The sequence below is a fragment of the Triturus cristatus genome, chromosome 6 (assembly GCF_964204655.1).
Source record: "Triturus cristatus chromosome 6, aTriCri1.1, whole genome shotgun sequence".
Classification (NCBI taxonomy): Eukaryota; Metazoa; Chordata; class Amphibia; order Caudata; family Salamandridae; genus Triturus; species Triturus cristatus.
The window spans coordinates 1,460,059,914-1,460,072,649 of NC_140589.1; the positions used below are offsets into that span (position 1 = coordinate 1,460,059,914).

Below are 12,736 nucleotides of genomic sequence, written 5' to 3' on the forward strand. Positions count from 1 at the left end.
GCAGGTAATGTGACCCACAATGTTTTTGGTAGGTTATTTATAGGAGTTTTTTTGACCACTAGTTCTACGGGGAACACCCACCAAAAATGCACCCCTTACAGCAGTTTCAAAAGCATTTATTTGGAAAAAAGATTTACATAGCATCAAAGAGGCCTCATGTAACCATGTGATATTTTAGTCAATAAACAAAAGGTGATAGCAGGAATACTTGCAATAAATCTAACAACCCTGCTCCAATAGGAACGGTCCAGCCCAAACTGCCAGGTCCTCCCTGAACCAGAGCACAACAACCCAAGACCAGTTTCGCCCTCTTAGAGGCTCATCAATCAGGTGTTGCTCGGTTGCAGTAGCGCCGTGAGCACGGGATCCACATCTTGGCACACCCTTGTCACTTAGGGTGGTACATCAAACGTTCAAAAGGTCATGAGGAGTGCTTGTAATTTGTCTAATACCAATTGCTTGGGGTAGCATTCCAACCCATTTTGCTTTTGCTCGCCATGCCACCTCAGTTTTGATCCAGCCATATGCAAATCAATCCGGATCCTGCTGGAATAGGAACAGTCCAGCCCCAACTGCCAGGCCTGGTTCTCCCTGAACCAGAATACAAGCAACCCAAGACTGGTTTTGCCCTGATTGAAGCTCGGCAGTCAGGTGTAGCTTGGTTCCAATGGCACAGGAACCACATCTGGGTGCACCCTTCCCACCTAGGGTGGTACATTAAACGCACAAAAGGTATTAAACCATTTCTAGCTAGTTTGTATTTCGGTTCAGGCAGGACCTGGCCTGGCAACTGAAGCTGGACTGTTCCTATTGGAACAGGGTCAAGACTGAGTTGCATAATGCTGGGTACAAACTGAGGTGGCGTGGTAGGTAAAAGAACAATGGGTTGGAATGCTACCCCCGAGAGACTGCCAGTGGTTAGACAGATTGCAAGCATTCCTTCCATCACCTTTTGGGTATTTGACCTTTCAGCCAACAGCACTTTACGTGTTAGACTAATAATGGGAATTGCTAAACTACAAGGGCTAGAATGCAAATTGGTGTTGGCTACAAGCCAGGCCTGAAAAAACATGTCCCTAACGACATGAGCTAGAATGTTATGGAAATGGATGTAACTTGAGTTTCTCATCATACTAAGAGAACAATAATAAGTTGTATGTCTCATTATATAGGAATCCAGAAATGGACACTTTTATAAGTGTGCCGCAAGCCTACATTCACAAACAGAGGGGTGATGCTCAGAAGGGAAAAATATGAACTATACTTATATCTTCACTGGGAATATCAAAATGTATTTCATTGTTGAAAGCAAGCACTGTCCCTGCATACTAAGGGCATATTGTGCTCTACACAATTACTAAAAGAAAATTACAGCATGTTTTAAACAGAAGGCTAATACATGTATTGTGTTATTAATACATAAGCAAAATAACAAACCTGGAGCACGTTGCAAAAGCTGTTGCAAAAGGTGTTATAAGTCCTGCAAGAAACTTGAATGGATTTTTCCTTGTAATGGCAAAATAAATAAGTGGCAAAATTAATCCTCCATGTATGAGGTGGCCCAGCATAGAAGCAAAAATATACTTTCCAAGACTAGTCACTAAGAGGACAATGTCATCCATTTCCACTATTTTGCTGGCAACCAGGAACATGATGCCCACGGGTACATACCTGCATTAAAACATGGCAAAACAATGGTTAATTACAGCTGTTTAACTACATCGAAAATTGATCTCTTTGTGCTTGACAGACACAACCTCAAATGTGCAACAGATAGCAAACATCCTAAATTAATGTCACAAATATCACATTAGGCTAATGCAGATGCATGTAAACTGTAATAAATGATCAAGCAAGTCAAATAAATAGAAAGTTGAGCTAACTGAGTCTGTTCTTTCTTAGGATTTACCAAATAGCTTTTGAAATAAATCCATTTAGCTCAAGCAAATCCTATTTAGCGATCACAAAAATCAATGTATTCCCTTATATTTCCCACTGAAGAATCATGTATGTATGTATATATGTATGTATGTATGTATGTATGCATTTGGTATTTAAATATCACTTACCTAGCCAAAAGGCAGTAGCGTGCGGTACATGAGCAAAGACAAGCATAGAGTCAAAGAGTAATAGAAGACTAAACTGGGTTGTGGGCGGTTAATGAATTGTGATGTAGTGTTCTCCAAAGAAGTGAGGCTTGAACTCCTAAACTGGAGTTGCTTTGGGGTGGTTCTGATGGGTACGGGATGATGTTCCAGATCCTGGGTGCATAGTTTGCAAAGGCTTGCTGTCTTGTTTTTCTTTTTTACAGTTCTTAGTCTGTAGTTTGATGGTGTCCTGGCTACGGGTGTGATTAGCTGGAGTGCTGGTTGTGATTGCTTTGGAAATAATCAGCTGGTTTTGATACTGTTGAGCCCTGCAAGGGGAGCCAATGGAGTTACATCAGGATGGGGGTGACGTGACCATATTTCTTCAGGTCCAGGATGAGATATGCTGCAGTGTGTAGGGTGCTCCTAAGGAGTGCCAGTGTGGAGTCTGGGAGGCCACGGAGCAGGGCATTACCACCATCCAGATGCAAGTATTCGAACAGGAGTTCTGAAGTCAATTTTGGAAGAATTGGTTAGACTTTCTTTAGAAGAGAAATGTGGGTACCAGGCTTGCTTTTTGTTATTGTTGCAATGTGTTCTGTGAGGTTGCTGTCCAGGGTGAATCCAAGTGACTTGGTATCGGGTAAAAGTTGGGGTTCAAAGCCGCCAAAGTTTATGTCTTGAACCAGATTTGGACTGTATCTTGTTTGCTGTTCTTTGAAAATACCAGGAATCTGTCTTAAAAGGATTGAGCTTCAGGTATGTTTGAATAATGTGCAAGCCTTGGATTCCTGATGAAGAGAAGACTTTCAGGTAGAGTTAGTATCATTCGCAAATTGGTGAATGTTGCTGTTGTTATCTGTGAGTGGAGCACCAAGCGGCTTCATGTAGTGGTTGAAGATGAAAGAAGACCGTATGGAACCCCAGAGGACTCCAAAGATGACAGGGCCCTTTTGTGACCTGGAGGTGCCCATGTGAAGAAATGGTGATAATTGGAAAGGTAGGAGAAGAACCACAGAAGGACATTGCTGGTGAATCCCATTTGAAACTCCAGTGGTGGCTGACTGTGTCGAAGTCAGCTGAGGGTCCAATAATATCATGAGGCAGGGGTCATCTTCATTTGTGGTCTAAGGGCGTTTTCTACGTATGTACAACAGCATCTTTTTTAAAAGACCTTTGGGGAGACTGGTGACCTAAATATTGGTCTTAAAGTCCTGTGGATAGACATGTTTCTAAATCATGATGCAAAATTGAGGCGATTACACAGACAATCTCAGCAGTCCTGAAACTACAGAATGGTAAATTTTCAATGGTCAAGCACCACAAAACACATGATTTCAAGTACGTATAAACAGCATCATTAAAAATTCCATTGAAAAAGCTTAGAGCTAAGTGTGAAGAAGATAGAAATCTAAATGTTGAGCAGGGATGGAGAGAAGTAGTAACGGTACCTTAACAGGTCAGAACAGATTTGATATTAAGGCTAAATCACTTTAAATACCCTCATGAGTGCTACTAAATATGGTCATGGCTTTTTAAACTAGGTAGTACTAAATGAATTGTTTACACCTAGCTGTGCTCTTTTGTTTCTTGACAGGTTACGATGAACAGCGAGCGATGTGGAATGTTACATTTTGTGGTGCAAAGAAGACCATGTAAGAGACAGAATTAAGACAAGTCTTTCTACTATAAAGAATTTATTAGAATTTTGGAATGTTGGCAGGTCCATTGAGGACAATGTAACAGCAGCGGGCCACAATCATTAGTATAGGGTGGCTGCTGTCAACATTACATTGCCCTACTTTCCAGCCTCTGACTGTTCATCGATCCAGTTTTTCCAAGATATGTGGATTGTCTTGAAATGAAGGAAGCAGAAGCTGTGGGAGAAGGCATACAGAAAGCTTCCCCTCTCCATCCTACTCCATCATAGTGACATTGGAGTCAAGTAATGAGGTAGGGGAAACTCTCTTTAGCTCCTGTGTCTGCTTTGGCTTTTCCAAAGAAACAAAAGCAGTTTGCTAGAGCCGAGGGAGAATCAGGAACCGGCTTGAGCCCCTTTCACTGTTCCTTCGGACCCTGTTTCAGTTGCTGTTATGACCCCTTGCTCTGCAGCTACTGTCAGACATACCCAAGAGAAGCTGTGAAAGCTTCAGAAGCTCCTGAAGCACAGAGGCTTTTAAGCCACCATTGTGTCGCCAGAGGCTGTTTTTTATGTATCTGCCCTCATGAGGCAGATTGCTGTCATACGTTTCGAGCTTGCCGACGTACACTATACCGTCCATGAAAGTTCTGGTGCCTTCTTGTAGACCGTCACCTTCCGCTCAGGCCTACAACACTGCAGTGGGACTTTAATGGCCAGTAAAGCCCGCTATGGCTGTACATAACGCTTTTCAACATTAGACTTCTGTGAGACAAAGTGCCTTAGGTCAACTTGAAATGCTGAGAAAATATTAATGTGCTAAGGAAGAGTGCTGAAATGTAGAAAAGGAACACAAAATCGGCGAGTGTCATATGATTATAATGCGTTATTAGGATGTGAAGGTTTCATTCTATTATTTATTTTGTTTTTCAAAAGCATGTTCAAGGCCCTGGAGCATCAGAGCGCTTCACATAGTAGGAATATTAGGGTGATCCTACTAGCAACACAAACAAATGCTGGTGGATTCATTTTATAGGTAAACAGATAGTAAGTTAGAAGTAACTGGACAATTACAGGTATAATGCGCCAATTGATTCAATATAAACTTCTTAGTGATCCAATGATACGCAGTGGAAATAGACAAGCAGAGAACAATATTTAAGTGGAGGATTTGGGAAAGTGCTGGACAGGAGAAAGGATCTGGATTCTCGTTTTGAAGGTAGCTGAAGAGGGGATGCTAAGAACGGATGGCAGAATTGCATTCCAGATTCTCCAGCACATCCAGAAAAACACTGGGTCAAGGTGCGTTTTTTGTCGAATAGTGTGGTTATCAGCAGGACTCTCAGAGCTTCATAGCACTGGCGGGGATCTTTCAGCGATCATCAAATTCATTGCCAAATACTGAGGGTTGTCTGCATTTAGGAGATTGTGTAAAAGGCACTTAAGTTTGAAAGTTGCCCTGCCATCAACAGAAAGTCAATAGTGTAAGAGCAGTACACCATGATGTGTCCATAGCAACCAATCCCAGAGACCAGACATGCTCCAGAATGCAGAGAAGATTTCAGCGGAACAAGGTCTGTTTTGACAGGACCAGTACTTGAGTCACAACTTTTAAATCCTGATCCCCGAGAAGGGTTTTGATTCCACAAAACATTCAGATCTGGTGATTCTCACTACTGGCCATGGAGTTAATGGTTTTCTAAGGGTTCATTGTTTTTGAAGGATGAAGCCTGTGATCTGACGTTCTCACTGGTGGACAAATTGCAGCCGCAGATGTTGGCAGAGAGCATCGCTTCTGGAGTAGCATAAAAAAGTCTGAGAAGAAATCAGAAGCAGCTGTGTTCTGTTAGTGTTGAATTTGAGATGATGGTCAGTCATTGAAGTTTGCATGTTCTCAAGTGTTGTTGTGACCAGGGAGATGTCCTCTGGAGTAGTGATCTTTAGATGCAGCTGTGTATTATCTGAATTATGAAGTTAAGATAGGCCAGAGTTTCTGATATTTGACAAGACATTCGAGGTAGAAGTTAACAGTACATAATATAAAACTGATCACTGAAAAACACCTCGGAGCACCAGAGAATGACTGGGAAAAAAACGACCTATTTTGATGACTTTGGAATATTTTGCTAAGTATAAGATGAATCTGTGTACTAGTGTACAAATCGCTCATTTTCTATCTTTGACAAAATGCTACTATGAAGCTGTATATATAAACACAATCAATGGAATTGCAGAAGAAGAAAGTGCTAAAGGGATATTCACTTCCTTTGATGTTGGTGGGCGGAAGCAGGAGAGGGATTGAGCCTTCTTTTGTGAGGGCTGTGATATCTTTTGTGAGGGCTGTGTTTTGATTAATCGTGTAAAACTATGAATAAAAAGAATGCAAAAAATGAATATTAAATGGCACCCATCCACATGTCTTAAAATCGCTGGGAGTCGCAGGAGGACAAGTGCCCCCGCCATCCTCCCCGGTGTGAGCCAGCCACTTTCTGATTGTGTGGGTGTCCCAATGCCCGCCGGGGCACCCACTTGTCTTAAAATCGTTGGGGGCTGCGGAGGAAGCTCCATGGCCCACACAGCCGTGCTGGCTAATTGGCCAGTGCTGGAGGGAGCTGACAAGGAATATGCTCCCACCCTGCAGGAGCAGATTTTTCCACTGCTCCTGCAGTGGGAGCACACTTTTTCCCTGCCCGCAGGTAAAAAAAGAAATTTTTGGCTCTTGCCCGGTGGGAGCCATTCAAGCCCTAGGGCCAAAATCGGCTTAGGGACGGTGCCACACCCCTAAAAAACAAAAGCACACGAGCCTGAAGGAGGGTATCCCTGGGGCTAAAGTACGACTCTCTAGCTTTAAAAATGGCAGGCTTTTTGAGGTGGGAGCCATCCAAGACTTTGAGAATGAGGTCCATGGGGCCGAAATTGGCTAGGGGATCGTGGCTGCACGCCAGTGGCTAATTTGTAAAAAAAATATGCTGGGGCTCTCGTCAGGAGGCAGTTTGCACCAGACCATTTCTCTTGTTAGCGCCGCCTAAAACAGAACCGACTACTAACCATGAAAGTGGGGAGAGGATGTGGGGCAGTGATCAGAGCTGCCAACTTCAGAGCTGGAGAACCAGGCTCGAGTCTCGGTGTCGACTCAACATCCTGTGATTCTGGACAAATCTCTTAATCGCCCCATGTCCTTAACTGGTGCTCATGAAAAGCGCCCGTGCTGAGCACCGGAAACCAACAGCTCAAATTAAGCACTGCCACATGCCCACATCCCCATGATAAAAAAATGGCGGACTCTGGGGAATGGGCTGCTCGGAGCTGAAATTGGTTCGGGGAGGGAGGCCGCATGCCCCTCATTTTTTAACTGTCTTTTTTCAGTGACATACAAACAGTTGAGACTTGATGATTCCGATACAAAACCTAAAATCCCCTGAAATGCACCAGTTATGGCTTGGTATGTGAACCATAACTCATGTCCCCACTATCCACTTCTCCTGACTGACCTCACATCTCTGATAACAACTCAAACTGCATCAATAATAACATCAATGATGAATCATTAAATAACATCATTCATGACGTGATCAATTATTTCATTTAAGATGTCGTCAGTGATGTCATGTGTGAGGTGATGAACCGTGCACGCTGAGTTGGAGGGTGGGTGGTGATGAGTAATGCATAGCATTCCATAACCGGTGAATTTTCTGTTGCCAATATTTGCACTTGTGCATCAAACAGGCAACAGATATGAATGCAGAATACACCAAGGGCTAATTCCATATATAAATATAAACACACACACACACTCACTCGCCTTACATCACAAAAGAGTGTCATCATTTTATTGTACTTACCACATGATCCAAGACACAAGAACCATGGTTGCCTCATTGAAGGAGTTAAAAAACCGTATCAGATCCTCCCCTTCCGGCCCAAGCTTTTTCAAGGCTACTCCCAAAATAAGAGCAAAGAGGACCAAGCCCAGAATGTTCATCCCTTCGATTTCTGCACCAAACGGGATCTGAAATTCAAAAATACATATTTACATGCAAAGCAAATTATATGATAAGCAAAGCAATAGCTTCATTGAAGTCTGTGCAGTAAATTAATGAACAGGTTATGTTAATACACAAACGGTGACATTAATTCTTCTAGTGACAAAGCTCTGTCTTCAATTTACCAGCATGCAGTACTTTATGGGGGTTTACCTATCACTAAAGGACTAATAACAAAAACTGGCAGAAAGAGGGAAACTTTGAGCATAAATTACGTTAACTTAATTTAGGAATGTAGCTTATGCTAAAAACAACCGCCACATTTTTACACAACAAAAAGGCTTCACAGCACGTTATTTTTTTGTTCAATTGTAGCGCTGCTGCCAAAACCCAATCGAGATTTTGTCTGAGGTATTTTTGCAATACTGAAATCTTTACCAGTTGCAACCTCTGGCTCAGACACGAGGGCGGTAAAAGTACACAGTGCGCCGTTCCCACGGATCGAACCCTCGCTGTTGGATAAGCACCGGAAGCTCCTGCTGCAGACAGACACGACTCTCGTGTAAGCCGCTGCAAAGCTTCGGTGCAAAGGGACACATGAGATTTGTAGCTATTGTTGTACTATAAAAACGATGGCATTCTCAAATGCAATTTATGGGTCCAGAAATGACAAGTCACGCACAAAATGGCCAGGCGCGCTCCGAGTATGGAGGGCGTATCGCACTGTGCTGTGTGGGATAACGCGATTTTCTAGGTGGTCCGTTGCATTATAGATTTATATAGAGCTTCATAGCCCTGCAGATGTCGTGAAGCGCTCTAAGTTGCATCAGGTTTGTCAGCGCTCTTTGAAGAGCATGGCCGATGGTTGTAATTTGCTTATGCTAGACATGTGGGTGAGGTGCTTCAGGTATAAGTGGCGGGTGCATAGCGTGGCTGCTTCATGAGAACTGGTGTTACACAGTGTGAGAACAGATGGAGCCGTACATTCAGGTGCTTTTCATCTTTTGGGTGATCAGCATCATATATTATATTTATTATATATATTTACTCATTTGTAAAGCGCATCGAATCATCCCCAGGGGGATCTCTCGGCGCCTGAGAGCGGTGCACACTATTGCAGAGGAAACATTAGAATAGCCAGGTCTTAAGAAGCTTTTTAAAATGGCGGAAATTGGTACAAGCGCGGATCTCATCCGGCAAGATATTCCAATGAGTGGGGGCTAAGTACGAAAATGCCCGTCCACCCACCCTCGCCTTCCTGATTCTCCGTACACAGAGCAGGTTACGGCTGCTGGATCTCAGCAGTCGTGTGGGCTGATGCCGTTCGATCTTCTTCATCAGGTAGGCTGGCCCCATCCCATGAAGGGATTTAAAAACCAGAAATAGCAGTTTAAAAATGGACCTCTTTTTGATGGGGAGCCAATGCAGTTGGCGCAGGAGGGGTAAAGAGGTGGTCCGTGCCGGCTTGTTGAGTACAAGACGGGCTGCCGTGTTTTGGACCACTTGTAATTTAGCGGCCAAATCCTCCCTCATCCCGACCAGCAGTGAGTTGCCATAGTCCAGTCGACTAACCAAGAGCGACTGGATAAAAGTCTGTCTGGCCTTGAACGGAATCCACGGAAAGATCCTTCTGAGCATTTGCATGGTTCCAAAGCAGGTGCCTGCCACCGACTTTACCTGCTCTTCCATTGATAAGTTTCAATCAATTTTTATGCCCAGGTTCTTGGCCCATCCTCTAGGAGCGGGCGTGTCTCCTAGCTCTGATGGCCACCAATCAGGGGTCCACACCTCCTTCGCTTTACCAAATAGAACTAGCTCAGTCTTAGAGGAGTTGAGCTGGAGAAAGTTCTTCTTCATCCACCTCGCAATGCTGGTCATACAGTGTCTAAATTTAAGTTTGGTGACCACAGGACTCTTCTCAATAGGGACTATCACCTGGGTGTCATCAGCATAAGATATGGTTTCAAACCCACAGTTCCTAATAATTGAGGCTAAGGGGGCCACATATATGTTGAACAAGGTGGGGCTCAAAACCGAGCCCTGTAGGACCCCCTTATCAACACTGGTGGTTTGACAGACAAAGGACCCGAGCTGGACACATTGAGTTCTGTCCTCCAGGAAGCTCTGGATCCATTTGAAGGCCCCGCCTCTGACACCAATCTCTCGCAACCGTTCAAAAGGATCTGATGAGAGATGGTGTCAAAGGCAGCCGATAGATCCAACAACACCAACATGACAGGGATGTCCCTATCCAGGGACATCCTTATAGTGTCCGTAACCTCCAACAGTGCCGCCTCCGTGCTGTGTGAGGCACGGAAGCCCGACTGGGAAGTATCCAGTATGTTATTCTGCTCCAAATAGTGGGAGAGATGCCGATTGACTAAAGCCTCCATGATTTTTGCGCAACACGGCAGAAGAGAAATGGGTCTAAAATTCTGAAGATCGGAGGGGTCAGTTAGAGCCTTCTTGAGAAGGGGTTTTATACGTGCGTTTTTCCATTTACGAGGGACAGTGGAAGTGGCATGCGAGATGTTACATTTATCCGCAAGAACTGGGGATAGCACTGACATAACAGCAGCAGGCACCGGATCTGATGGGGGCCAGATTTCGCTAGGGTAAGTAGGGAACAAACTTCTTCCCCCATAACATTGGGGATGAGTTCTAGGCTTGATGGACTCTGACTCTCCAAAATGGGAGCTTTGCCATAAACGCCCTCCTCAGGTCCAAAGGTACGATAAATCACATCGATTTTGTTGGTAAAGTGGCTCCCTAGGTTCTCACAAAATGCCTGAGTAGGCGGTGGGAGCGGATTATTGGCCCTAGGGTTGGTGAACTCCTTTAAAATAGTAAAAAGTTCCTGAGATGAGTTTTTATCTTCCATGATACGGGAGCCTAAATAAGATCTCCTGGCTGAGTTACAACTACTCAAGTAAGCTCTGTGCGCGGTTCGATAGAGCGATTCATCCTGCTCCAACTTGGACTTTCTCCATCTTCTCTCTTTGGCCCTACAAGAGGCTTTCTCTCTTCTAAGACTGTCTGAATACCAAGGGGCGGGCGCTGCCCTCACCTGAATCTTTACCCTCTTAAATGGAGCAATAGAGTCTAGGGCGTTAGTTATGGCGACTTCGAACCTATCTAAGTCCGTATCACCGTCATCGCCCTCCTCAAATATGGGAGGGATAAAGGCCCGACTGAAAGCAGCCGGTGTCACCTTTTTCCAAGGTCTACGGAGGTCTTTATGACTGTGTGAGGGGCTGGATGGTTTCGTACACATCCACGAGAAGTTAAGAGCTGAGTGATCTGTCCAGCCCATCTTCTGCGGGGGTTCCACCACCACCTCACTGATGTTGGTAAAGACAGTGTTCCACACATGGCCCGCCATGTGAGTGGGACTAGTGATTCTAGGCGAAAGATCAAGAGATTCCATCGCTGCTACCAAACAGGCAGATTCTATGCTGGAGAGAGCTTCCAGGTGATGGTTAAAGTCCCCAACCAGCAAGAACCTGTCCGCTTGGAGCGTATACGGGGCCAGCATTTCTAACAGAGTAGAGCAAAATTCTCTCTTGTTACCTCCAGGAGGGTGGTACACTAGGGCACCCGCCCATTCAATGGTTTGGCCCGCAGTACCCTGAATATCAACAACTCTAGGTTGGAGGAGGAGACGGTATCTAGGGTTTTAATATGATAAGGGAAGCGCGTTGCGATGGCCAAAACTCCATCCCGCTTTCCAGATCTGTCCAACCGGACCACTGAATAGTCAGCTAGGAATGCTATTGCCAATGTAGGGGTCGCTTCATTATTCAACCAAGTCTCAGTAAAGAAGCATATGTCAGGCCTAGCTTCATCTAGTAAATCCCAAATTTCAGCCACATGTCTTGGAATGGATCTAACATTGAGATAGAGCCCTTTAAAGGGCACACCTAACCCACCCCCCAAATCCCTCTTATTCCCCTTCTCATGTGTGTTCCGCGAGGGTTTAAGGGGGGAGTATAGTTGTGGATTGAGAGATGTAAGTATACATTCTTCCCGAGCCCATCCACACCCTAGGCATTTCCCTACCGGGGAGGCACTCCCTGCTTGGAGATTAATTAACCCTCCTGCACAAGGTGCAAGATGCCTGAGTTCCACCAGCCTCTCATGGGAATAAATCAGCCTAGGCAGCGGGGGTCTCTGTGTGTAAACGGGCGGCATTCCCTGGCAGCCGGCAGCGTCCGGACGGGGACGGGCGCAGACGGGCTTGCCTTAGGCGCGTCCGCTGCGCGGCCGGAAATGCTAGAAATTTATAGCTGGGAGGGCCAACCACTAGAGCGCTAACCGCTTCCTTGGCGCCCCACGCGGCTGAGAAAGCTAAAGGGCGGACTCTCTCCACATCAATCAATCGGGATAACCGATTCCGGTGGACCGGAGAGCTGTCCTCGCTGCGCGCTACAAAAGACTCCGTTGCCCCTACAAGTGTAAACAGTCCCCAGATAAAAACAGTTCAAACAATTCACTCAAAGTAAAATCAAAAAGAGTGCATCCTTCTCCCCATCCATCCATCATAAGGAGGAACTACTATTGATGTACATCAGGGAGGTACATTAGGGTATATAGGGTTCACCCAGTGTCACCAGATGGCCCAAAGTCTTCAAGGCACTGTAAAACCACCACAGAATATTATTTGGAGTCTGCCCAGGAGCAAACGAGGTGCAACACATTGGCGACACTGTAAACTACCAAGGAGTAAAATATTTGGAGATCTACTCACCACTGTTAAACTAGGGGAGTGCAAAGTGTGCTTTCTCGTAATTTTTGCGAAATTTCAGCAGAATTATACAAAATACAAATCTGTCATTTTGTGCTATATTTTAGTATAAAATACATCCTCATATCGATCATTTTGTGGTAATAAATAGTGCAAAAAACTCAAAAGAACCACGAATAACAGCTGATTGCATTCTGCTGTTTCTGTGCGTTCACAGTAATGGTGCGAATTTACATAAAGTGGTGTCATTTTGGAAATTTTGCAACACAAGCTTAATGCGAAA

At 44.8% G+C, this 12,736-nt stretch overlaps 1 protein-coding gene across 1 annotated transcript in view; it reads right to left on the reverse strand.

The window, feature by feature from the left end:
• SLC1A4 (solute carrier family 1 member 4) overlaps positions 1–12,736 on the reverse strand; it is a 300,968-nt gene that overhangs the window by 59,254 nt on the left and 228,978 nt on the right. The window contains exons 4-5 of the mRNA XM_085612523.1: positions 7,569–7,735; positions 1,438–1,671 (exon numbers count right to left, since the gene is read on the reverse strand). Coding sequence (XP_085468649.1) covers positions 1,438–1,671; positions 7,569–7,735 — 401 coding nt within the window. The remainder of the gene's footprint in view (positions 1–1,437; positions 1,672–7,568; positions 7,736–12,736) is intronic.